General features: G+C 35.2%; 3 protein-coding genes across 4 annotated transcripts; 1 reads left to right on the top strand and 2 right to left on the bottom strand.

The window, feature by feature from the left end:
* Positions 1–2,945: 2,945 nt before the first annotated feature.
* On the bottom strand, positions 2,946–6,795 carry LOC133187294 (uncharacterized). Its single transcript, XM_061322656.1, has 3 exons — positions 6,696–6,795; positions 4,717–4,848; positions 2,946–4,431 (listed from the first exon to the last, which is right to left on the bottom strand). Exons 1-3 carry the CDS (start codon positions 6,748–6,750, stop codon positions 4,160–4,162), a joined length of 459 nt encoding a protein of 152 aa, XP_061178640.1. The 5' UTR covers positions 6,751–6,795; the 3' UTR covers positions 2,946–4,159.
* Positions 6,796–8,913: 2,118 nt separating this feature from the next.
* Positions 8,914–15,906, top strand: LOC133187292 (small ribosomal subunit protein uS17-like). The gene is made up of 4 exons (XM_061322655.1): positions 8,914–8,981; positions 9,285–9,413; positions 12,050–12,255; positions 15,752–15,906. Exons 1-4 carry the CDS (start codon positions 8,970–8,972, stop codon positions 15,876–15,878), a joined length of 474 nt encoding a protein of 157 aa, XP_061178639.1. The 5' UTR covers positions 8,914–8,969; the 3' UTR covers positions 15,879–15,906.
* A 3,228-nt stretch (positions 15,907–19,134) lies between these two features.
* On the bottom strand, positions 19,135–24,027 carry LOC133187291 (uncharacterized). Of its 2 annotated transcripts, XM_061322654.1 has the most exons (4): positions 23,844–24,027; positions 23,304–23,615; positions 20,798–20,947; positions 19,135–20,712 (listed from the first exon to the last, which is right to left on the bottom strand). In XM_061322654.1, the coding sequence occupies exons 2-4, from the start codon at positions 23,593–23,595 to the stop codon at positions 20,348–20,350; spliced, it is 807 nt and encodes a 268-aa protein (XP_061178638.1). In that variant the 5' UTR covers positions 23,596–23,615; positions 23,844–24,027; the 3' UTR covers positions 19,135–20,347. The 2 variants fall into 2 exon arrangements, with proteins under 2 accessions (XP_061178638.1, XP_061178637.1); XM_061322653.1 differs by having other exon boundaries at positions 23,304–24,026.
* Between the last annotated feature and the right edge of the window lie 3,685 nt (positions 24,028–27,712).

The raw sequence follows: 27,712 nt of genomic DNA, 5'->3' as shown, positions 1-27,712 counted from the left end.
GTAGAATCCACTGAGGAAATAGCTGCATCACGCCCTGAAAGTAGATCGAATGGCGCCAGTTCAAAAAAGGGTAAATTCGAGGACGTCATAAGTCTCCTAAAGGCACTGGACGCAACTTTCCTGGCCGATGACATACAATCAAGATGTTTGGGAGGTTGCAATGAACGTGAGTCTCTTCCTTCTTTCAGAATGCCCCAAAATCCATTGTACAAAAATCCTATAATATGCAATAAATGCAAAGAGAATGAGTGTATGGTAGCAAGATCAGACAGCATGGACACTACAGACAGTGTACCTAGACCTAATAGTCCGGTCAGTTCTAAGGAAGCGTCGAAAACAGATGATAGTCTGCGCTCGTTAAGATACCAGTCTGACATTACCAGCAAAATGAGAGCACACTCAGTTTGTGTAAAAATGAACCTAGTTCCAAGAAATTCGCCAAGTTGTTCAAATTCTGGTGACCAGCGAAATAAGTCAACAAACGCCAAGCAAATGCGATGGAGAGAAAACACAGTAGTTAAAGAAGAAAACTGTAATGGAATGGAGAGCAGTGCTCGTACATTTGGACAGAATGAAACGTTGCCAGATCCGAAATACTTAAAGCAAAAATTTAAGCTAGAAAGGTGCAGAGGTGTTCTAAAGGAAAATGATGCAAGTCAGATAACTCAACATATTAGAGATGTTCTGGTAGAGCTTCCACCGATACCAAATGACACAATGCAACGCATTTCCGGCATTGGTAGTGATGATTTTTGTGGATGGTTTCCTGATCTTCAGTCTCATAAACAAAAGGGCCAACAAAAACCCTCTGGAAACCATCAGATAGTCAACAAAACGAACAGAAAGGTTTGGTTTGATCCTCAAAGCATTGACGGTAGCCAAGAGTGTTACTACCGCGTTCATGGAAGTCATAAATTACCTCATCTGTACGACTCCGCTTATTCTAAATTCAAACCCTTACCAAGAGCAGAGTGTGAATACGGGTTGGAACTCGAAACATATACAGGGAATTCTAACGAAGAAGATACAACATCATTGGATCTTGGAGAGGATCTGTATGGTCATAATGCTCGATCACATCTCATTACTCTACCTGTCATTCCTGCTGCTGTTATTGAGAAAAGGAGACCAACTCAACCCAAACTGCCTCCTCTCAAATGTACCGCTGTCATCAAAAATCCTGATGGTGACCCAAGATCACAATGGGGTGAAAACATCAGGACTGGTGCTCTAAATAAAGTTGTCATAGATAATGGAAAAAAGCCAGAGCCAAAGAGCTTTATTTCTCCAGTAATGGACATTTTGAAGCCTCTGCCTGTTAAAGAGGCAAGAAAAACTAAACCATTATTGAACTGGTGCCACAAGAATGTGGGTCCGATAAAGGTACCACCTCTTGACCTAACTGCTCTCGATATATTATCTGATTCTGAACCCAGTAGCGGTCGTAAAGAGTATCTGGTGGACCTTCTGCAGAAAACGCCGCGCAATTCTGAAATTGATGCAAACGATGGTCCTACTGCAGCCCTAACAGGCGATAGTACTAACATCGAAAGAGATACAAAGGATAAACAATTCCCAGAAAAGGAATCAATAGAATCCCAAGTCCCAAACACGTTCACTAAAACTTCTCAGCAGAAGATGGAATTACCAATTTGTATGTTTGGAGATAAAGTTGAAGTCAAACCGCTTTATCATCAACATGTGCACATGCCCACCGAGCTTCCAAAGAAGGAGTACAGATATCGCTCAGACGTCCCAATAGATATCATTCGCCTGGCCCTCAAGTCTAAAATCGTCAACAAAGGCTACACCAATGTAAACTCTATCATACAAAACTTTCCACAAAACATTTGTAAAAGAAGCTCAAAAAATACAGCCACAAGAAAGTCTCTGAAAAGTCAGAATAGGGTAAAAGTTTGCTTGGAAAAAGACAAAAGGGTTGAACAAGAGTTGAAAAAACTTAGGAAGCAGTTGAAAATGAACAAAAGAGCCTCTGATTTACTGAACGAGAAACTATATGAAGTAGATATGCCGGACACGGACCGTTCAGGAGTAGCACGTCCTAGTAGTCCAGTTACATCGTAGACTAAAATAATGTCATTATTATCTTGCAATGTCTGTTGTTAAAGAATGCCAGCTTACTATCAGTTATTGCTTACGTTGTATATTTATAACGCGTATAATCTGCGCGTACGTTGGTAACTATGTAAAAAAGCTTCTGGTGTAATTAAAGAATTTTAAATAAGTATCCATATACTAGTATTTAGTGTGAGAGAGAGAGAGAGAGAGGGGGGGGGGGGGGTGATTACCGACCTTTGAAGCAAGTGATAACGATAGTGATAATTCTTCCGGATCCACATATGGGAGTTACCTTATCCTCACATATACATGTAGATAGGCATACATTACTGGAACTAATTAAATACTTCTTTAACACCTTCCCCCATTCTGGATTCTAAACCCTCCCCAATATTCAAATATTAGCCATATGCAATAAGGACACAACAATGTGATTATGAAGTTGTTACCCAGCACTTACTGCTATGTTTATTATTGTCAGACAATGGCAAAATACATTCTCAAGATCTCGAGAAATATTCACTATTCTTTCTTGATGTTGCATGTGCACAACTGACTTCATCCTTCCAATGCCAGGGGTTCCGAGTCAACACTTTGCCGTGGGACGGCAACAAGTTGACTCAGGACCTCTGGCAACTGACTTTAGAATTTCTAACATTTCCTGTCCATTCCATCGACACCAAAAAAACTGCAATTTAAAGAAGCTTATTCTGTTCAAATTTGTGCATGCACTCCAATTTTTGCCAGATTCTATTTCACATTTTTATTGGTTACAAGTACTTCATAAATATGTTCTTTTAAATTCAGGCTAAAGGTAATTTAGAAAACAACTACACATTCTTCTTTTTAAGGATAAATACAAGCAGTAAGAAATCATTATTTTACTTCTAGAATAAAGAATTTCCAATAAAAATTTGGTTTATATTTTTGTAGCAAAAACATTGTTGTTAAGTATGTATGGTACAAATTTCTGATATGTATATATAGATATAAGTAAGAAATAAACCAGGATTGATCCAGTACAACTTCTGACAATGCATTGTTGTAAATCATAAAATCATTGATAAAAACCTTAATACACAAGTACCTGGAGTGTACCTATACTGGAGAAGCATACTCATGTCTGTAAGACATGTTATATAATACCTAGGGTATTTTTTTTAAATAATGATGCTTTATTCAAATGCAACATAGAGATAAAAAAGTTATTAAAAAAAATCTAGTGGAATCAACCTTTCAAAATTTGCCCTGAATTCAAGAGAAAACAATTTTCCCTCAATATTAAATATGGAATGTATTTTCAAGTATCACAACCTTCATCATTAAAAAAAAAAAAAAATTATTAAAAAACATGTTCTCCTCTAAAATAACAATCCAAGTTAGACGCCTCCAACAAGGGCAGATAACTCCTACAAAGCTAAGATTGGAGTTTACCACATACCGTTGTTATGATATGTATAGGTATGTTACCAGTAGTAGAAATGTACGAAGACAGAAAACTAACAGCTGCTGAACATACCGTAAGACATAACAATGAAATAAAATCACTATCTGATATGTATCTACAGAAAAAAATGTTCTTAAATGATTCATCACTGTAAAATCCAGTATATCACATGCATATGTTTTATGGTGTATTGTAAATTGAATGTGATGAGTTATTTACATAATGCGATACAAAACAATACCAAGAAATGACATGTCTGTACAAAAAATGATGACTATTGCTGCATATAAATGACATACTAATTACAGTAACCACATACATACATGATTAATACAATCTATACTGAATATATCGATCGGTATAAAAATATTTAATATCCACTGTTTTAAATAGTATCTAACAATTCAGAAAGTTGGTGGAGGAATCAATAAAGTCAAATGTACAGCATTATGTTACAGAAACTCCAAAAAGTCAGAAGTACATTACATGTTATATGGCACATCAATTTTTACAAGAATTATTTACTTAAACTTCATTCAAATTTGAAAAATCTATTTGTATCTTAAAAAGTTTCAATTTAGCTCTTAATTTTGATAGAAAGTGGAGTAAAATGTTTAAAAAACTGGTTAATGATCACAGTACTTTGAGGACAGTGAATGAGATGAAGGCTGATATTAGAGAGATGACGGGGATTTTGGAGAACAACCCTGAGGCTGAATTACAACCATTCCAGTCATTACAGAAGCAGTACATCACATTTTCATCCTCTGTGTCCATGGGGTTACTGGCATCATTCTTCCTGGCTGGTAAACAATAGCCGTGACGTCGTAAGTTTGGCATCTTGAGGCGATGATTTGTTGATCTCATTAAGCTACTTTCGCAGTCCCTGACTATGTTATGCTCACCTGTAAATATTATATTGTGTTGAAAATGAAAACATATTGATATTGGTTTATATTGCATGTTACTACATGTAAATTATTTTACATTCTTCTCAAGTGTTAACTCTTACAACACACAAAAATAGAGTAGTTGCATTTACTGTTAAATTTTCTCTAAAATCTAATGATATGCAACTACGAAAATTGAAAAATTCTATTCAACTAAAAATTTCAATTTTTCTCTCCCTTAGGACCTAAGTGTTGTATTTTATAATTCTTTATATCTTTTCCTTTCAAAATAAAACTCACTTCCAACTTTTTTGATAATTTTAACACAGAACTCTGAATCGCCGCAGTCTCTCCATGGAAACATTCTCCAATCGAGATCATCTCCGCACCCACCCATAGCACTGACACAACGGTGACACATGATAGCAGTGCCTAAAAAAAAAGTCAGGGGTAATATATATCTATACTGACACAACGGTGACACGATAGCAGTGCCTGAAAAAATAATACAGGGGTAGCATAGATATATATACATCCACCCATGGCACTAAGCTACATGACCCCTTAAATTCTTATTGTAAAGTATTTCTGTAAAAATTGTCAAATATATGCTACCATTACAACTGTTTGAGTTATTGCATCACAACATAAGTGTTAACAGACAGACAGACCAGAAAACTAAAAGGTGTCTTTCCCTTTAGTATAAAATTTGATATTGTAAACTTCGACTTTTGTGTCACAATAGAAATACACAGAATCCTCACATCAGAGATCATGAGTCCACTTGTGGTCATGGGATTCCATGAGTCCACTTGTGGTCATGGGACTCCTGACGAACTTTCAAATTTTGTGTGTGTGTGTTGTTTTGGAAATTGGAGGGGGGAAGGGCTGTTTCTCTAATTTAGTTGACATGGAAAGTAAAGAGAAAACGGGCAATTGACATCTCAGTGCATGTGCTACAGGTTTTTGTCTTATTGTGATTGGGCGAGAAATAATTAAAAAAAACAGAATTTTATTTTCATTTCCTAAAAAGATGTTGCTGCAATCAGTCTGGAAAAAATAGAATGAAGTATGTCAGGGGTCTTACGGCCACAAGTGGACTCAGAACCCCTCACATTGTGATGATGATATACAGACAGACAGACAAAAATATAAACAATGTGATATGAAGCTCTAAAAATAATCCAAAGGGGCTCTTTAGGACATCTGTCACAAAAATACAGTTAGAAACCTCAGAGTATTATATAGTGATAAAACTAACTGATAACTATGAATCTGGAAGAAACACATTCTAATTCCCTAATAGAATGTAAAACTCTGAGGTTACTTTCACTTTATGTCCTTAACAGATGTTTGGATAATTTTTCGTCTAAAATATGTATTTTAAAGCAGGGGTGTGCAATTACCATCGCCCGACGCCCGGGGCTATCAATTTTAGAGGTCGGGCTATGATAAATCTATACTGCGTTAGCCCGTTGGGCTAGTAACTCTAAAATGAAAGTAAATTTATATTTACGTCAACTGAATTGATGTACAAATTAAATTTGTTGTAAAATCATAATCTTTAATCGTTTTAACCTATATCTACTGTGTGTTGCTATCGCCAGTCGTTTCAGTGACAATAACAGTCGATAAAAATAGGGAAAAGTACCTGACAATAACAAAGCGCAAACCATTATTTGTTTTATTTATTTCAACTTTAATTTTTTTTTTACCTTTTTGTTATACTTACGCATGTATTCTTTTTGTTAGTTAATGGGCTAGTGACTGGCGACCTCAGGCTAGTAACTTTGTTTCTGCCAATAGCCCGACGGGCTAGTAACTAATTTTTGTAATTGCACACCCCTGTAAAGGCTCCAAGGGATTATTCAAGCACCATGTTTTAGGATAATTATTACTGAGGATGAAGCATGGAAGAGGTCCAAAATGGCATCCTCGCTTGTGTAGTTTTAGTAGTTGGTATGTGATTTTTTAATAAACAATTTTTTACACTCCGGGAGCAAGCTCATGTGATTCAATCTATGTAGTACTATAATACAGCTTAATCAAGAGATTGTGCTGGACCTAATACATGATTTATGACCAAGTAAACTTTTTTCACCAATATTTTAAAACTTACTCTACGTCCTACAGATTTCGGGAAAATCATCATCATTTTCGGGATAAAATAAATAGACACTGGCAGCGCTACTTTTTTTCTAATGTCTTAAGATAAGCAGTCTTTTCTTAGAAAACTGTTGATCGATTGTGAATTTAAGAATTCATCTAGCTATACTTACATGAGTGATACAGTGAGATGAGAACAAATAAAGATACAATGATGTTATTTGACATTTTTTCTTGGATCGCTTCCTACTTCACATAGTTCAAACAACACCGGAAATAAACGGGTGTAAATGCGCAGTGAGTCATTTCTGATTGACTAGATAGCTCGTACGAAGAGAGAGAAAGAAAACCAATGGAGAACAATAGCTATTTTAAAATAAAAGTTTTTAAAAAAAATCAGGCACAGAGGGCTTCTTTCGATGGAATACTTTTAAAAGTATCTGAAATTATTTTTAACTAAACTTTCAGGTGATGCCCCAAAAATTATGTACAGTGTGATATTCAAAAAAATGTATTACTGGGACATACAAGGCCCGTACTTTTCTGAGTGAAGTATTTTGCTGTAGTAAATTTTTCTTTAGATGCTAACCCCCCACCACTTTTTGTTGTTGTGAGATCTAGCACTGGTAAATTTCACGATTTTGACAAGTATTTTTTTCCTTGTCAGATTATTTTTCAAAGTTGCCCTCCCCCAAGTTTTGGTTAATTTAGGTTTTTTCAGACTTTTTTGGGAAGTTGCCCTTCCCCTTTTGAAACTGTAGCTACAAACCTGCATACGTATGCTTAAGTGCATTTTAGCAGAACAGGTATGTTAAATATCATATTTACATATAGTTGAAAATACACACACTTTCGTCGTCGATGCATCTGTGCGCAAATCTCATCGAAAAAAAAAAGTTGGAATTCAATTTAAATATTATATAATGAAATGTTCAATCAGTATAATTTAATTTTTCAGTTATGGTAGATTGCTTTTTAATAATAAAATTGGTAAATTAAGACTCGATTTAAACAAAGTCATTTTCTTTAACAAAAACCTAGGAAGACAGTGCTTCAAGGTGGAAATGGGGAGAGGTGGTCTCAACTCAAAATGGTAAAACTGGAGTGGGCTTTATGATGGCAATGACATCACTGTGCTTTAAGTATGCATGCAAACTGTCGTTCACTGTTATCTTAAAATTTTTAATATTGAGGCGGAAATTACAGTAATTTTAAGAGGTCATTGGTTCTGAGCACCTAGTTTAAAATATTCAAATGCTCTACTGCTTTGTAGCAATCGCATGGGAAAAATTTGACATTGAGGGATGTTAAAAAAATCTAAAAATGGGGTTGCTTCCCATAAATTGTGGTATTAGCTGGACAGATTTGACTGTTTCTTCTGTAGTAAATTTTAGGTTATATAGCTAATATCAGGGACGTAGCATCGTTTTTGAAAGTGGGGGGGGGGGGGGCAGCCAGAGAAAAAAAGTTACCACTTACTTGAAAAAAACTTGACAAGCAAAAAAAAAAAAATGTCCAAACTCGAAAATCCTATTTCGTGGGGTGGGGTGGGGGGTGGGGGTGGGGGTTAGGTTCCAACTTCTTTCAGTACCAAATTTTATATATACACTACTACATTACCCTTATTTGACTATGCTGCAACAAAAAGTGGGGGGGGGGGGGCAAACACCCTTTCATGAACATTTTCAATAGTAAAAAGTTGTGTTTGGAAAAAAGTTGGGGGGGGGGGCAGGCTACGTGCCTGAATATCGTACGTCAATGGAGTTAATCTCCAGCACTGAGTTTAGGAAGCATTTTCAGTTTGAAGGGGGCTCGAGAGAGAGAGAGAGGGAGAGGTCGAGGTCATCAGCAGTAATTATTGACGGGGTGTATCCATAAAGAATCTTTGTTTTCAATAGTTTACTGTATATCGACAAAATTATCGGGGTTCGGACTTCCTACGGCCATGACCAGACTAGTGTATTGTTTAAAACTTACCGTTTGACATATTACAGATTTGTGTTGGTGATGCTGTATAAAATTAAAAAAGGTAACCTTTTTAATTGTTACTAAAATTAATAAAAGTATGTTGATACCCGCGTATACTTGAGTACACCGTGAACTGAAAAAAATACATACATAGCTCGGGAATAATAAATTAACTCACATGTAAATTATGTATGTATACGCTGAAGATCATTTCAAATTTTAATTTTAAAAAAATGAACGGAATGATTGGAACAAAGGTTGATACGCCATTTCATATTTCAGGAATTTCATATATATTTTGGAAATTTTAAAAATTCCAGTAATAATAACAAAAAATTAAAGCATTTTAAAATAAAATGATTTTAGCATTCGTCTGTAAATGGAATTCTAGTAAATCCGAATCTTCTATGTATGCTTCCTATCCCAGAATGCAATTTACCTGACGTCAATAAAGTTCCGGTCTTTTCTTGCGGCCAATCATGGCGGAGCAGGTACGACAGCACGTGTCGAGACAGTTTTGCCGATATTTCAATAAAATATACATCTAAACAGCCACTTAAATAGAACAGAACATTGCCCATAAATGTTTTTTGTTCTTTAGAGTACTGATTCATTGATACAGAGTACCCAGAGTCTAAATAACAGTGATGGTTTCATCGTAATCTCACACTGCACTGTAAATGATGAACTGAGTTGCGCTGAACACAAAGTTAATATTCTGTAGGCCTATAGTTAGGAATCGCATTGATTAATGGAAATGAATGTAGTTTACTTTACTTGATGTTCTTCTTCAGACCGAGAGATCCTTTCAGAAGCAGCCAACTGTATTTCTAAACAACAAAAAGAATTTGCTCTCTGCCAAAGGGAAGAAGAATAACAGATACTTCAGAAATGTTGGTCTAGGCTTCAAAACTCCAAGAGAGGTAAACATTAAGTCTTGAAACTAGAATGAATATGTTCAGAAAAGATACAAGTTTTAAACAGATTATTTACCATATCTTGTGGTGAGTCACAGGAGTCAGCAGTTTTATCCATAAAGCAATGTAAACAATAACCTGTGAGGTTTGCGAGTGAAGCATCAAGAATGCCACACATTTTTAGCGATTTCTGCTCTGGTGCTTTATTTAACAGGTCCAGTCCAAAGACTATTTCTACTTACGTAGCTATTCATAGCTACGTAGTTATTTAAACCTACCCAAAGTAGCTATTTTTACCTACTTTTTGCATTACTTGCATTTTGTGGCTAAATGGCCAAATGGCGAAACATGGTGAGTACCAGATTTCTTGCTACAGTCACACTGATGATGAATAAAACAAAATTTTGGCAAAAAATGAATACGTCATAAATTAACAATTTTGCATTAATTACTATGCAAAATTGTTAATTTACGAAGACTTAATACCCCCAATTTCCCAAACATTTTGACACAGCAGCCCAAATTCTGAGATTGGCTTATTAACAGGTCCAGCACAATCTCTTGATTTAGCTATGTAGCTTGAAATAGTTGTATAGCTTTATCAAGCTATTCAAAATAGCTTGATAAAGCTATTTATATGTAATTTTTCACAAAAATGTTTTTTTTGTAAGAAATAGACAAAAAGTCGCAAGTATGTGACTATTCATATATGTACTATGAGCTATCAAAAAAGCAACCCAAATAAAAGATAGTTCTAACATTGCAGCTTTTGAGTACTTTCAAGCAAGAGATGAATTTCCATTGAGTAACTGTACGCTATCTTGTGTGCGGTGAGGCCAGGATAATTTGATTGCTTTTCATTGTGCTGAATTATTACGAATCAATTATCTTGTTGAGCATAACTAACCTCCTTTATAATTTCAATCAAAAAGTAACAGTATGGTCACAAATTAATTGCTTTATATAGCCGCAAAACTTTTAGAACTTTGAGTACAAAGTCTCAAGGAGACGCAGTTTGATGAGTGATTTTTACATGCATTGTTTTCAGAAGAGTTCAAGGTTGAATATTATCACTGCACCAAGGTGCGACTTTTGGTACATGCTGAAAAAATAACACATTTAAGAAAAAACTGATAAAATAGTTGAATCAAGCTATTCTGAATAGCTTAATAAAGCTATTTAGCCAAATAAAGCTATATAGCTAAATAAAGCTATATAGCTAAATTAGGAGATTGTGCCAGACCTGATTAAGGTTAGGATCATCCCTAATTATCAGTATATTAAAACAAATAAATAGGATTGCATTGATATCATTTGGGTCAATTTCTATTTGGCCAGACAATACGTATCAAAAAGTTTGAACCATCCTGGAGGTTGAACAAACTGCCATTGGACAAACTGTTCCTGAACTGTAGGTCATTATTAAATGAATATGTCAGTGTTCCAGCTAGGATGTGAAAATGGAGGGGTGCAAGAGAAGGGCACTTACCGTTGTCGCGAGCTTTTGTTACATAGTCGTATCTCATTACTTCACCCTCGTTATAATAAACTCCTGCAAATATTATGAATTTATTTTACCTTGTTACTGAACTCCTTCAAATATTATTAATTTATTTAACCTTATTGATTTGAAAGATACATAAACAAATACTAATTTATAGCTAATATGTAAACATATAAAAAAGAATTTTAAAGATCATCTTAGGATAATTAAATGTTACTTTTTTTTCTCTTTTTAAATCATCTTCTATTCTTGATTCCTATATTCAATAATAGCACCATAATTCATATAAACTAACTGGTGTCTCAATTATTATTGCAGTACATGTAGATCTACATGTACTATAGCTAAATGAGTATATGCATGTTTCTGGCAAATGTATTAAATAGATTCAGTATTTGTAGGTTATATTGCTTGTTTTTTTTTTCATATTTATCAGGTTGGTGGCAGATAATTAAATTAATTTTTTAACTTCTGAAATGAAATGGAACACAAATTACATATTATCTGTAATCTTTTAAAATTCCTTTCAGAGTGTCAAAAATCCTAATTAAGGAGAAAATAATTGAAAATTTTTATACGTGTTTCTGTGCTATTTAGATATTAAATTCCTTCATTTTTCAGAAAAAACGTCAACAATGTATAATAAGTATTAAAGGTCAATGTTAATGCTACTTTCACTTTCGTGATTTATTTTTAGAACGCTATAAGACAACAGATAGCTTGGACATTATCAAAGTATTTCAGCTTTTAACCCCTATTCAGACTGTCAAGTGATCAAAGTAATTTACCTAATCACCTGTAATTGAAAGTGGGCACCTGTGCAGTACCGTAATGTGAGTTTCATTATGTAATCACCCATGACAGGAGGTGTGAATTGCTGATTGTCCCTAGGTAATCTACTTTAGAACAAGCTAATTATTCTAATGAGGGAAAAGGACAGTCAGAATGATACAGGGTACTAATAGGGGACACAGGGGCACCTGTGGGGGGCAGAGGGGTGCACTGATTTGAGGGCGGGGCGCGTCGCCCCTCTATTTCACCCTAGCTGGAACACTGCATGTGTAAATTTGACATGTATACATTTTAGGAGTGTGCATAGCAGTTATCTATTAATTGGCTTTTGCACTTGTACTTTCAGGCCATTCTTGGAACTTACATTGACAAGAAATGTCCCTTCACAGGAAACGTGTCCATCCGTGGTCGTATCCTAACAGGCGTAGTACAAAAAATGAAGATGCAGAGAACAATAGTGATCCGACGAGATTATCTGCACTACGTTAAAAAATACAAAAGATTTGAGAAACGTCACAAGAACATGTCTGTGCACCTTAGCCCATGCTTCAGGTAACTTTTGAAAAAAGAAAATGTGTAGTAATGACCACAGTAGGATTTCAAAGGTGGATAAACACACAAGTCCACAACTGCATCCAAACATGTATATGGCTTTTTAAAAATAAAAGTCAACATTATACAAATATCTGAATGTGGTGTAGATCTTTAAGGAGGTTCTCAACACTGCATGCTATTGAAGAGTCATAATATATTTGTATAATATGAAGTAAGAATGATCTACTCATAGATTATAAGATATTAAATGGAAAAATACAAATCTAAATGACACAATTTGAGATCAAGATTTACATAAGAGTACGTTGGAAGAAATCTTTAAATTCTTTCTCTCATGAACAGCAATTTATGATCCCATGGGTTACAGTTATGCCCAAAGGAAAAAAACCTTTTCCTGCAGGGCCCTGTTGATTGTACTGATGTTGAAGAATCCCAGTGTTGTGTGGATTCCACTTTGATTTTAATCATAGTTCCCTTAGAGCCAGATTTTGGCCTGCATAATGGAGTCAAAATTTTTACGAAATTAGAAAGGAAAAAATTTAAAAAGAAAATAAAAATAATCTGCTGAAGAAGAACAGGGCCAAAATAATTCAGGTGAGGACTGTGGCTCATGGGCCTCTTGTTTTTAGCTCACCTGAGCTGAAAGCTCAAGTGAGCTTTTCTGATCACCCATTGTCCGTTCTCCGTCCGTCTGTCTGTAAACTTTTCACATTTTCAACTTCTTCTCAAGAACCACTGGGCCAATTTTAACCAAATTTGGTACAAAATATCCTTGGGTGAAGGGGAGTTTAAATTCTAAAAATAAAGGGCCAAGTCCCCTTACAAGGGGAGATAATCAAAAAAAGACAAAAATAGGGTGGGGTCAGTAAAAAATCTTCTTCTCAAGAACCATTAGGCAAGAAAAGCTGAAACTTATGTGGAAGTACATGTATCCTGGGGTAGTGTAGATTCTAAATTATTCAAATCATGACCCCCAGGGAAAGGGCGGGCCACAATAGGGAATCCAAGTTTTACATTGAAATAAATAGGAAAAATCTTTTAAAATCTTCTTCTCAAGAACAATTGGGCCAGAAAAGCTGAAACTTATGTGGAAGCATCCTGGGGTAGTGTAGATGCTAAATTGTAAAAATCATGACCCCCGGGGGTAGGGCGGGGCCACAATAGGGAATCCAAGTTTTACATTGAAATATGTAAGAAAAATCTTCTTCTCAAGAACAACTGGGCCAGAAAAACTGAAACTTATGTGGAAGCATCCTGGGATAGTGTAGATTTTTAATTGTTAAAATCATGACCCCCAGGGGTAGGGCGGGGCCACAATAAGTATTAGAAGGGCGGAAATCTGGTAAAGAACAGCATGGCCAAAGTTACTCAGGTGAGCGATGTGGCCCATGGGCCTCTTGTTATTTTTGCCAAAATATTTGCATCTGATTAATATTGTGACTATTTTTATTGAATTTTCTTAACATATTCCTACCTTTATGTATAACTTTGCCCTGTATAGTGGCTTTTCCTAGCTCTAGGTATCTACAAAATTAGAATCTTAATGACATATTCTGAATCTGATACAAATCTTTCCTTTATAAGAAATCTGTCAGTTTAGTTAGGGCCCCCTCTGCTGGTATCCTATAGTGATCAGTCCTGTCCATCTGATTTCATTTGTCTGGAGCATAATTTCTTTCCCTCAAACTTTACCCATAGAGTTCCTCTAGGAAGAGGATGTGCAGTGACCTTAAGCCAATTTTCTGGATTAGAGGTCAAGGTAAAAAAAAAAACATCTCTGTGTAAAATCCTTGTTCGGAGAATTTTTTCTCTCCCATTGGTTCAGTTGGGCTCAAACATCACCCATTGAGTGCCCGTAGGTAGAGGGTGTGCAGTGACCTTGAACCAATTTATAGATCAAAGGTCAAGGTAAAAAGAAAAACTCTGTCTAAATTCCTTGTCCGGGGCATATTTTCTCTCCGCTTGGCCCAGTTGGGCTCAAACTTCATCCTTAGATTGTATGTGGATAGAGGATGTGCATTGACCTTGAACAATTTTCTAGATCAAAAGTCAAGGTCAAATTCTGTGTAAATTCCTTGTCTGGAGCATATTTCCTTCCCCTTGGCCTAGTCGGGCTCAAACTTCAGCCAAAGTGTGCCAGTGGGTAGAGGGTGTGCAGTGACTTTGAACCAGTTTTCTAGATCAAAGGGCAAGGTAAAAAATTCCTCTGTGTAAATTCCTTGTCTGGAGCATATTTTTCTCCCCTTGGCCCAGTTTGGCTCAAATTCACCCATAGAGTGCCCATGGTAGAGAGTGTGCAGTGACCTTGAACAATTTTCTAGATCTAAGGTCAAGGTGGAAAAAAAATTCTTTCCGAAGCATATTCTCTGGCCCTTTTTGGAAATATGGTTTTATTATATTGCATCTCTTACATATACTATTTCTTTTCTACAAGTTTAAAAAAAAAAAAAAATTCAGCAGCTTAGGCCAAACACAAAAATATGTGTGGTTCCGGATACACTTCCAAAAAAATTAGGGTAGGTAGGTAGGGATTTTTTTTTTTTTTTTTTTAACAAAATGATTTTCTTAATTTTTTCTAAATAATACCTATCACTGCTTTGCAAATGGCATTTAGATGTGGTGTGATATTATACTAGTCAATATTGGTAGGGGACACATACATGCTAGCTTGCTTTGGATTTAACACTGGTAAACACTTGCACTATGTTTTGCAAGGAGGCCGTCATTGCTGAAACTAAAACTTAAACTGGAGCCATTGATGGAAATCGGGGGAAATTCCGCGAAAAAAATGAAAATTGCCAAAAAAAAGTTTAGGGTCGGGGGTATAAAATAGGGAAGGTCGGGTAACCGGAACCACACATATTTTTTTATTTGGCCTTAATTCTTGTAGTCAAATAAATCAATGAATTTCTGTTTGTAATCAATATTTACAATTTTTTCCTTTTTTACTTATGTACCCAAAATAAGGGAAAAAAGCAAGATAAAAATGCAGAAAGAATTTTTTTTCCTTAACACTAAGACAAAACTTTCATGATTACAAAATGGTCCTCTCCAAAACAGTGCTTTAGAACTAACTTACATCATAATGTCCTTTTCTAAAAGTGGGGCCCTTTGAGATGGTCATCATCTCAACAATGTCAAGTTTCATATGTGTGGTTCTCAAAATTTTATATGTCTGCCCAATTCTTTTGTTGAAAGGGATGTGGTTCCTTGTTTTATGTATAAACTTGAATAACCTTTACAATGGGATGCTCTATGTCAAGTTTGGTTTGAATTGGACATGTGGTTTTGGTATGGGAGTTGTCAAAGAAATTTGGGGGGGGGGGGTTAATGATGGTAGACAACACTTGATAAGGAGAATTTACCTCAGATGAGCTAAAACCTTATATAATCTCAATGCAATAATGATATGATTTTGTCTGAGACATTCTTGGTGGAATAAATGATTTGTCTGATACAAAATGTGGAATAAAAGCTTTGTCTGATTTTACAGGGATGTTGAGATTGGAGACATTGTGACAGTGGGAGAATGTCGACCACTCAGTAAGACTGTCCGTTTCAATGTCCTGAAGGTCGCCAAGGGTGGTGCCAACAACAAGAAGGGATTCAAAAAATTCTAATGTATCAATAAAAAAAAGTCATTTAAAATGTTTTGTTCTGTATTAAGGTACAGGTGGCAGAGTGTTTTTATATTTGAAGAAAATTGAATGCAGCTCAGTTGAAATACTGATCCTTGAGCAGCATTTGTTGGTGTCTTTTGAATTGATATGTCAATTTGAAGCACTTTGTATGGATAGAGAAGATATATATTCTATATACAGCTTTTCAGTAAAATTGACATGGAGTATATTAACGCATATCTTGACAGAAGGAATATACATGTATATTCGTCTTGTAACCCAAAATGGTAGTGTAAATAGGTGAAATTTTTGATGGTCTCCATTTCATGCCCAGGAAGGCTATAGACAACGTTTTGGGGGAAAGTTTTGTTTTGGAAATAGTAATAGAATATGTTGGGAACACACGGTTATTGATATTTTGAGATAGCACTAATAAATCGAGACAGCTTTTTTGTGCGCAATAAATAAATGGGTAGCAATGAAGCTCTCTGGTCGTCCATCCCCCCCCCCCAAGACCAGCTAGCTACAGATCTACAGCTTAAACAATTATTTCTGTTTATGATGTCAATACGCTGATTTAGCTACCTGAGAAGTATGATATTTACCGAGCCCGAAGAGGGATAAATAGCATATTGATGGGAAAATCCCCCAGCAATAATTGTTTTTTATATGAGTATAAAATGATAAAATTTCATTAAGCAATTTATGACATCTTACTTGTTTACATTTGCTGGGGTTCCAGCCAAACGAAATGAAGAAGCGGGGTTAAAAAATAAACATAATCAGGTGTATTAATTTGGAAGTTCTTTATTTAAGGTGCGATGTAGAAAAAAATAAATATTAGGCATGTTGAATCAATTTTGAAAGGGCCTACGATAAGGGAAAAAATTGACGAATTTCCTGAAAAAATCTTTGAATAGCCCCCCCCCCCCCTTCCAAAGAAAAAAAAGAGGAGAATTCTCCAAATCAAACTCCAAATTCATTATTGTGGAAAAAATAAAGATTTCAAATACCAGTGCAAATCGGTATAATGATTGTGAATACTGGAATATAAAAGTCAGATTGACTGTGCACCGGCATCGCCCTTGGGTACCCTCTCTCTCTCTCTCTCTCTTTTTACACTGTTAGTGTACATTATTATTATCGTGTTCTATATCTTCATGTGGTTTTCTACCTTTTCAATATTTTTGACCCTGTTTCAGACAACTGTGATATATTACATATTTTACATTTTCACGAGTATCATAAATGTGGTATTGTACATCTTCCATTTGTTCCTCCATTGAAGAAATGATTAATATTTTAATAATATTATGATATTTAAATGTGATCATACTGATTGTTAATGCCCCCTGATTACGGAAGCCGGTAGGTGCCAATTAGAAAATATTTTATCTGGAGGCCGCCACGTAAGTAACTGGCGACCGCAAGATAATTATTTGGCGGCCGCCAGATAACTATCCTGCGGCCGCCATATAATTTCTGGCGGCCGTCAGTTATATCTAAGTGGTGGCCACCAGATCTATTTATCTGGCGGCCGCCGGAAAATTTCTGGAGGGTGCCAGTTATTTATGTGGCGGCCGCCAGATAAAACATTTTTCTACCTGGCACCTACCGGCTTCCGTACTTGATTGGTGAATAAACTTATTATAATTTGTATGTGTTTAGGGGAGGGGGGGGGGTCCATTAACGCACGAGGGGTTTGACTATACTGTATCAGAAAGTGGGGGGCCAGTCTTTCAATGAACATTTTCATCCTAAATAAATAATAAAAAAAAATTACATTCAGAAAAAAAGTGTGATGAGGGAGTATGCGCCTAAGTATTGTTCACCTGAGTGGAAATCGGTTGCAATAAAAATAATTTATTTTTCAGAACTATATGTATAAATTTGGGAGTTCTCAATCTATTTTTAGTCCTATGAAGAAAAAATAAATTCTTGTGTTCACCTGGAAGGTCACGTGTAGGTGAACATACATGTAACGTAGTATTTTTTTCTACAATGTTGGGGTCTCGGCCAATCAGAAAGCTAGAAATTATTCAATTAAATATATAATGAAACGAAATATTGTTTAAATTAAAAGCAGGTGAAAGTATAATAGTATTAATTACTGCTGATTTTATTAATGAGTGATACTTATTAACAGCCTTCAAAGGAGATGGGCGAACATAGCGTGCAGAAAGCCTATAACTTCGGATATATAAAAATCATGTTCAGTTTGTGAATTTAGTATTTAGAGTAAAGTTCTCATTATTGAAATTTATGAAATTATGATAAACAAAACTTTTCTGAGGATAATTTTCTCGGCAAAATTTATTCTTTTTAAAAAAAAAATTAATGTGGTATTCGTGGGTTCGAACCCTAGCAATAAAAATCCTAAGTATTATTTTCTTTCGAGACTAGCACGCTAACCACTAGACTATACACAAGTCCTGATGAATAGTGGCATCTAAATCATGTTTGTGATATGACCCTTGACTTAATGGACTTCAAGTATTTCTCGAAAAGATACGAATGTTATGTCATAAAAGTATATTTTTAAGGTATAGTGGGTCATTGCTCCATATTTTTGGTAACCAAAAAATGTATATTTTTATGCAAACATTGAGGATTCACTTTCAAAAAGGTGGAGCGAAGACCCACTCATATCGAAAAATAGTATTATAGTATGAGAAAATGACTCTTTTTGCCCGCTTTAGTGTGTGTCTAATATTTCACAGATAAATAATTCCAATCTTTGAGGGATTTTTGCAAATTATAGAGATTTTACATAAAGTATAATTTAATGTTAGACGAAATATCAAGGAAAATTTTGATATAATTGAAATTTAATTTTTTTCATCTTCATGTTTGTCACACTATAGGCTTATCGCTCGTCATGTTCACCCATCTCCTTTTCCTGAAATGAGGGTATATTTCCAGAGTTTCTTTTGTATTTAGCCAAAGAAACGTCTCTTGCATCAACTGTTTGTCATATGTCAGTAGCAAAGCTCAATAAGTGTGTGTTTAAAAACTCAAAATTTCTAATGAATTTACTATTTGAACGCGAGGAAGAAAAAAAATGTATTCGTCTTTTGAAAGACAAGTATTAAATCAATAAAATAAATTGTACTAAACTTTCCAGAATATTGAAAAAAATATTCATCCTCTGCGATAAAAAAAAGACCCTCCCCCTCAAAAAAAAGAAAATAAAAACCATTGTTTTGTACTTTCAGGACAAGATTTTTAATCGATTTTGAATAAATAACCATTTGAAAATGTTTTCTCGTTTTATTACTATCCAGTATTATAGTTACTGGACATTTAACATACATAAATACAACAAATATGATATGCATGAAATATAGGCAGTATAACTTTATACACCACTATGAATATGACACTTTTGGTATACGCTTATGTTGTATATCATTTTAAATTACGTAGAGCGTGTGCAATAATTTTAGTAGAATATCGCAATACTGGAATATATATTCAAATTACAATATGCTAATATCGTTATATCAGGACTATTCTACTTAATTATATTATCAGTGCACAGAAATATGCTTTTGATAATTAAGAAAAAACAAATATGTGTCGTTGTCAAAATCTATTGTCTGAAGTGCATGTACGGGCAAGTGATATTTACATGAGGGGAAAAATAGCTTTACAGACAAAATAGTTTAATTCCTTGTCTGAACATATCCTCAGTGACGAATCCAGGGTCATTTTACCTACATTTCAGCTGTTATTCTTTGAAAGCTTAACGAGATGTCCTTTAAGAAGAAAGGCACTCTTTTGTCATTTGAAAAACTGAACTTTTTCATGTTTTTTTTCTTTTAAAAATACTAGCACATATACCGTATATCAAATCATCTATAATATAAATGGTTATTCCATGTGAACGACATAGTCTTTATATGCCCTTTTAAAACGAAAGTATAACGGCACTCAACTCATCCATGACTTGTCAACACTTGTCAGCAACAATGAAAAATAAGCACTGCGAATTTAATTAATCTTAGTAGATCTATTGCGCATTAAGAAAAAGATGAAGAATGGTGATCTTTAGGACATTTTCTATGACATCGTTAAATACAGCGACAGGACGCTTCCGATTGTCTGTAAGTGTAACATATATGCACAAAGAATAAATAAGTTTAAATGAGACATCATGAAAATTATTCCGTCCCGGCGCTGTTGAACTAAACACAAATCACGCATATAAGTATCCACTCACGCATATATATAACTGTAACATGTTACACTGTATCTTTCCAATATCCTCCGTGTAATACTGAATAAACCTACAGAATATAGGCAACATGCTGCTGGCGTTATATTAATGTACACACAAGGGTCCACCATGAGCTCCTTTGTTTCTTTGGACTATTAAAGCCAGCTATTTTAGGGTTTCACATAGTAACTAACGTACGATGGTATCCCTGAATGGCTTAATCGTGTATTCTAAACATGAAGTTCCTCATTCAAATCTCGCTTTGTTTAGCGGAAAAGTTGTCGCTTTGTTTTGACATCTCGTCGCTGTACCTGGAGCGATCATCATCGCTATATCGTCTCTTCTCGCTCGGCACATCGTCCTGATCATCTCCATAGTCACTAGCCGCTCGTGTATTCTGTTGTCCTGGAACATGGACATCTCTACGAGTAATTTTCAACATCCTTTTCTCGTATTTCCATTTCCTGTACACATAAACGTTTATCAAAATGGCGGAGGAAAGTATCCCAAAGAAAGCGCCAAATAGAATGAGGTAAAAGGAGTAAGACAACATATAGGCCCTGTTTATCTTGTGTTCTGCGGCGTATATGGTGATGCTGCACAGAGATAGGAATGCTAAAAAATCACAACAATAGTTATAATTCGTGGAAATGATTTTGGATCTTGACAAACGTTGAATGTTCCCGCAAAATTGACTTACCTCCAAGGTAACAGACTCCGGAAGTGAGCACATGGAACAAAATTCGCTCTGCAAATCTGGGGACGAACACACACAGGACAATCAGCACGGAGGCTATGATCGACACTACCAGACCAGAAACAGCAAAGGCCCTCACAGTGAATTCAAAGTCTAGAGAAAAAGTGCGATATCTATAAATAGCACTAGTATATACTACCTGAACATGATTGCGTGTTTATGACATAATTAACATTCTACTAGTACACAAGCAAAAAAAGTATGAAGCTCAAAACGAGTATTAATGTATCGAGATATCTCTATATTTTAGCAAAATGTTTCTGTAAGGTCTGGCCCTTTTAAGAGCAATTGTACATTGACTTGATTACTGCCCTGCATGTCGGAAGTTTTGCCGATTGATTGCCTACAACGTTCATAATGTGAACATATTCATAGATTTATCATGATTAAGTTACTATGGTGAAAAAATAACTTACTTATATCAGTATGTCGTAAGATTGAACCAACAGTACTAAAGACTAACTTTAATCACATTACTGGCCATAAACTACGTCTGGTTTCTTGTAAACACTACCTAGCTCTTTATTGATCATGCTCTGAGTACGATCAGTTCTTAAACCGAGGCAAGCGATTGACAAATAAGTTGATGTTACAAGGATTTCAACAACCATGTTTAAAGTAATCTTTTCGCTATAATGACATTGTTTGTAAATACAACGTATCGTTGGGTAGTATTTTGTCTGAGATGTTTTCATACAATTTGGAAGGTCATTGCTTTTATACTAAATTTGGCTACGGGGTATACTCCGTCTACCTGATCAATACACAGGCGGATGTGACCGGTTGACAGGGGATGCTTACTCCTCCTAAGCACCTGATCCCACCTCTGGTGTTTACAGGGGTCTGCGTTTTTACCCTGTTCACAATTCTTTTTGTTTAGTGGATTTATGAGATTGATCACTGCTATAACCTCATGTATATTCATCGCCACAACCGACTTAGTTAAAGATCTGAATGCAGGTATGATCGGTCATTAAGTCCAGATAGTTACACCCACGACGCATTCCTTTACGTTGACCATCGCAAAATAACCAATCAATGATTCATGAAAACACTTCGATCTTGCGACACACACTTTAATGAATCAGTCCGTTTGAGAGAATATATCAAAATATTTTGATGTTTATGGGGTATCGTAGTGCTATATTAAAACTGAGTATGAATGAAGATGTGCATGAAAATAGGAAAGGAAATTAAATATACAGTGTATGTTTAAAGTTTATTGAGATATAATTGTATATGTATATATTATATATGCCTAATCAATAGTGATGATAAATCATATTGTTACTCTATAGTTATACTATCCCAGTAGTTTAAGTTGTTCTGACTTGGTCAGTCCTGTAACATTTAGCGCGCGCCTGAAACATTGTACTATTATATAGGTATCCTATTTTGTTACAGAAACACGTCGTACATAGAGATATCCGATACGATAAATAAATTGTTATGGGGCTATATGACACAAATTTGGAATCGATCAACATTCTGGACGAACATTTAACACAGAGCGACAGCTTAAATTAAAAAGAACGTGAATTATGAATGATATATGGCCATCGATTAAGTTTCTAATTTGATTTGGGGGAACATTTTTGTCAACCTAGTCTCTATTGACATGTTTCGTAATAATCCCCTTTGGGTACCCGAGACATCAGTTGAGATGTAAAGATAAAAAGATAATTTTACATAAAGGTTTTATTTCATTTTTCAACTCAGACCTGCCTGAAGAACAAAGGACTAACATTTAAAGCATATTTCATACCGAGTTCCTTTCATATACAGCCCTGTGCTATGTTATACTAGCTAGAGCAAAATTACGTCCTCTTACACCTATTTTATCCTATCATGGCGAAGAAGCTTACAAACATCAGCATACATAACCAGACTCTAATATGACCACGGGGCCAGATCAAAGTCTATCTAATGCCTGATTAGTCTTTTTTTTTCCATTTTCATCGTTTAAATACCCCGTATATCATGATCATCTTTATTTGTCAACACCTTTGGTGGCCATTGTATGTACATTATTTTCCCATCATTTGTCCTGTTCTTGCCGTAGAATAACCAAGTATTCATTATTCAATGTATTTAATTTTACGCATTCTTCATTAAATAAGCACAAAAGCCATTCCTCCGAGACGAATTCAATAAGGAAACTATTTCTACTAGTCATTGTCTAAATTTATACGGTGTCAAATAACCAAACAGACCCGAAGAACCATAACAAACACACATAACATTCCAATATAGGCAGTAAAAATAGTAATTCTATCAATGTACTCATGCAAAAGCCAAAATTAGGGAGGTTAAAAACTAGAGCAAGTTCATAGAATCCTGGGGCATAGAGTTTAACAAAACATGGAAAGAAACAACTGTTAACATACTTTTAAAGCCTAAACCCAAAAGTCTGTTTCAATTAAAATTCAGGGAAATTGTTTTAACGCACCTTTTAGGGATGAATCAAGGCGTTTCTCACATTTTTCCTTGAGAGTGTCACATTTCTCCCACAGTCCTATGTTGTAATCCTCTTTAAGGGTAACAAAGTTTACAATCTGCACGGCCAGCCAGTGGGGGATAAGGACGCCTATAGCGATGAAGAGCGTCCCCAGAGGAATTAAAAATAACGCAAACTGGTAAAATCGGGTGGTCTCACGAAATTTGTTCCTCCTATGGTGTGGGACAGGGGTGGGAAGGGGGATCTTATCCTCCACTCGTTTTGCTATATATCCATGATCCATAGCTGTTGCTGTTTCCTATCCTAAAAATAACATTTCAGTATTTTGCGTAAAAAAAACACAGTGCTTTAATTCCAGGAATCACTGTATTGTATCTTGTTACATAATGCGTAATTCATCCATACGTTATTTTGCCTTAAAACTCACAAGTAAAAACAGAAAATCAGAAAAAATCCTAACATGTACTAGCATCCAGTCCGTTTCGCTGTTTGATTGATATGTATCAACTATGTCATATGGAAATCGCCTACCTCTGGGGCTCCTAGGGGATATTCTTCTACCACGGCGTCACACCACCCGTCAAATAAACCTGTTTCATAACTCCCCTCACGCTCCCAAATTTGCGGTCTTTCCTACGTATACGTTTATCAGGTATCACTAAAAACTCAAGAAAAAAAAATAGAATAGTCTCATATAGACAAGTAGAGTCTTTTTTTTTCCAAGGATAAAAGGACGCAGAGAGCGTACCCACAAAGTCACGCCAAGGTCTCCCACTGTATAGACTGTCACTTAATATGCATTGCTATCTTCATACGAGGAGAAGCATCGCGCATTCATTAATTTTGCAATTATATTAAATTTTGACACGTTACTATTTTAAACCTAAGCTAGTCGAACTGACCTAAACAGTGCACTTTACTTATATATAGTGTATATGTCAGCTGTACATTTTCTCTGTACAGCAGTCACGGTCTACTGGGCTTGCCTATATAGTATTTCAGAAATTCCTTTCTGAGTACACGGAATTCAGGTCACTTTAGTATTACTTATTTGGTTTAAATATTATCTTTCTCCGTTTGGGGTGTGTTTGTAGGGTTTAAATGGTCTTCCAATACAAACATAATCATTCACAAAGAGGTTTTATAGCGTACAATCAAATCTATTTAATATATAGATAAAAAAGAGAAAAGCTCGACAGCGAATAAACCATAACGGACACGCAGAGAATTTCTCCTCCGGCCAAAATCTGACCATCAAGACGTCTCGGTCGTAAAACTCACGCGTGGATCTTGTTTTATCTTTTCATCGGAAAAATCCGCGCCCACATGTCAAATAGACAAAATGAAGACGGCACGAAATGGGTTTATTACACTGATTTAGCTGAATAAGGATAATAAAGAATCGGAAGTAAAGCCTGTCATACAAGGGAAACTGTATAATTAAATTATAGTTCTCAGGTTCTAGCAATTAGATAATACTGCGTACAGTATCCACTGAACAATTTATAACAAAAGATATATTGATGTATATGACCAAAGTAACTTCTATTAATTTCGTAGTTTTAAAACTACATGTAAGATCTCAAGTAAAATAATTATTAAAAAAAGTTAAAAAAAAAAAAAAAGATAAATAAATGAATTAACAAGAGATATTTATGAAACACTTATGCCCCTCCCCTACCTCCGCCAAATAATTGGAATTTTTCTAAGTCCAAGGGGCATAACTCTGCCAAAAATTGCTCGATTGTACCCAAAACAAAACTTGACCTAGATATTTTTATGATAAATCTATATACCAAATTTCATTTCAGTCTATATGTGCAACGTCTGCGAAGAAAATGAACGGAAACTGCAAATAATTGGAATTTTTCTAAGTCCAAGGGGCATAACTCTTTCAAAAATTGCTCAATCGTACTGAAAACAGAACTTGAGCTCAATATTTTTATGATAAATCTGTATACCAAATTTCATTTCAGTATGTGCAACCTCTGCAAGAAAATGAACGGAAACTGTTGATGGACCGACAGACAGCAGCAAAGCAATATGTCCTCCCTTCTTCGAAGGGGGCATAAAAATAATTACTAAGCATCTTGATTTGTTGTATTCTATAGCTGCCCTGTGCTTCTTTGTACTATATATAATTTGACACGGTGACACTAGTTCACATAACTGTAATGTGCTGTCTAAGGGTATTAGCCTCGTCATGAAGATTGTGAGATACATTTGCATGGTATGAATTAAACAAGAGTCCCGCGGACTCCAGCACTCCCCCGAGTTACCTTGGATCTCACGGTCTTGGATAAGAAGAATTTTCCTTAGTTTTACACACATGATCCCTTACTTTCACTTGCTGTCCTCCAGGGACAATGGCTTGACCAATCTTGAATGTAGAGTGATTTGTACATCTTGAATCTTCGCTTCATATAGGGATATATTTGTTTACTTACATGAATAATTGCAGCCCTTCTGATATTCAAAGGCAGATTTTAAATAATTTATTTTCTATATATTCCATACATTTTACTATATTCCAATGTAAAATTTTGGCTCCACCTGAATCCCTAGGTCGTGATTTGGATAAACTTTAAACTTCACCATATATATATAAAACAAAGCTTCCGCGTGAGTTTTGATTCTTCTGGCTCCGTGATTCCTGAGAAGATTTTAAAAAAAAAATGATCGATCGACTTCACTACTTAGAATTTCTTAATTATCTCCGCTTGAAAAAAGAGCATTGCTCTTCATTTGTACAAAGTTTAGTTTAGTTGCTTTGCGGCAGGTTTAGTTGAAATTGGTCTTATGACACTGTAAAAGAATTCAGAAATGTTGAAAAACTAGTTCTAATTGTAACGGAGTCGTTACATTTGTTCCCCAAACACTCCCCTACTCCCTCTTGGTGCCCCATTTTCTGTAAGTTTCATTGAATAAGGCAGATTCTTTGCATCACAGACTTACAATTTATTTTCCAAAGTATTTTAATAACAATGCACAAAATAGTGTAAGCAATCAACTTTCAGTGGACGTGCAAGCTCGTGCTTTCAAAATTACCATATACATCATCTCATATATAATATCTTATAATGTAGAGCTATATTTTAGATTTTGAAGAATTAACTGAAAACATAGAAAATTCCAGCAATCGGAATATTAACCAATTAGAATTCAGCACACGTGCATGAGTGTCGATCCTCGTATTCATGTATGATAATATCGTAATGTAGAGACTTTTGATATTAACATATACTCTGAATTTTGTCTTTTTTCTTGAAAACTAAGAAAGTTATAGCATGTGCGTTTTTCTAGATTTCTCACATATGTATTCTTATAGGGTATCACAATATACAACTATATCTTAAATATCAAAGTTATTCATTGAATAGTAATAGAGTTACAGCCAATAGCGTATTAGCCAATCAGGATTCAGCACACGTGCATGCAAGTCCTTGTGTTCAATTGTGATAGAATTGTAATGTAGGAACACATTTTAGCTATCTATATTCTAAATTTCATCCTGTTTTGTTGAAAAATAAAGAAGTTAAAGCCCTTTAAAGTATCACCCAATCAAATTGGAGTGCACGTGCACGCGCGTGTTTTCAAGAATTTTCGTATATATTGTATTGTAGAATTGTATTGTAGAACCTTGTAATATATACCTATATTTTAAATATCAAAGTATTTTGTCAAAAAACAATATATTTGTTTTAACCAATCAGAGCAAAGCACACGTGCATGCGCGTGAGTTCATGCTAATTTGACATTTTCATTTTGTCAACACTACTAAATAAATATATCTTTATGTTATGAGTTTGAAAGCATTTTATCAAAAACTATAAAAGTTTCGGCTATATCAAGTACATCAGTCATTTCACTCATTGCACGGCTCGCACGTGCATGCATGTGCGCGCAAAATGACCTTCGTTCCGCACATCTATACACAACATGCCTGTTAACCCTAAAAAGATTTCATCCCCAACAGATGAGTAGTTTCCGAGAACACTCGCGGACAAAAAAGTACCGGAGAAGAAATCTAGAAAAAAGAAAGTAAAAACAATATGTTCCCAAACTTCGTTTGGGGAACATAATTATGTACAAACGACAGACAACGGACATTGAAACAGACTGTGACAAATTACGCTGTTACTTTTGATTAGAACCTTTGTCTTAGAGGAAATAAAAACTTTCAATATTCTTAATTCAGTATAAGCAGTTAACTCTTTGTGCAATTTTTTTTTTCATTCTAAGGAAATGTAAAAATTTTAGTTTTTGACATAATTTCGTAATAAATAAATCAGTCATTCAGGAAATTAAAAAGTGGGATTGAAGCTAGTTCACATGAAAAAAAAAACCCAGGTTCGTAGGAACGGTTTCAAAGGGAAGCCTCGCTAAAAAATCAGACAAGT

The sequence above is a fragment of the Saccostrea echinata genome, unplaced genomic scaffold, assembly GCF_033153115.1.
Source record: "Saccostrea echinata isolate AGI-Se365-2 ecotype Australia unplaced genomic scaffold, CSIRO_AGI_Sech_v1 ptg000014l, whole genome shotgun sequence".
In the NCBI taxonomy this organism is placed as follows: domain Eukaryota; kingdom Metazoa; phylum Mollusca; class Bivalvia; order Ostreida; family Ostreidae; genus Saccostrea; species Saccostrea echinata.
Note: the sequence above shows the minus strand (reverse complement) of the source record. Positions and strands in the feature narration are given on the sequence as shown.

Bases quoted from the DNA above. Each gene is read 5' to 3' on its own strand.
- LOC133187294 (XM_061322656.1), bottom strand. From the start codon at position 6,750: ATGTCAAATAACATCATTGTATCTTTATTTGTTCTCATCTCACTGTAT. The intron at 4,849-6,695 runs GTAAGTATAGCT...CTTTTTTTTTAG, and splicing joins CATCTCACTGTATCACTCAT to GCACTGCTATCATGTGTCAC. The intron at 4,432-4,716 runs GTGAGTTTTATT...TAATATTTACAG, and splicing joins AATTATCAAAAAAGTTGGAA to GTGAGCATAACATAGTCAGG.
- LOC133187292 (XM_061322655.1), top strand. The intron at 9,414-12,049 runs GTAAACATTAAG...TTGTACTTTCAG, and splicing joins GCTTCAAAACTCCAAGAGAG to GCCATTCTTGGAACTTACAT. The intron at 12,256-15,751 runs GTAACTTTTGAA...CTGATTTTACAG, and splicing joins CACCTTAGCCCATGCTTCAG to GGATGTTGAGATTGGAGACA.
- LOC133187291 (XM_061322654.1), bottom strand. From the start codon at position 23,595: ATGGATCATGGATATATAGCAAAACGAGTGGAGGATAAGATCCCCCTT. The intron at 20,948-23,303 runs GTGCGTTAAAAC...CTTTTTCTCTAG, and splicing joins CCTTGATTCATCCCTAAAAG to ACTTTGAATTCACTGTGAGG. The intron at 20,713-20,797 runs GTAAGTCAATTT...GTGATTTTTTAG, and splicing joins CGGAGTCTGTTACCTTGGAG to CATTCCTATCTCTGTGCAGC.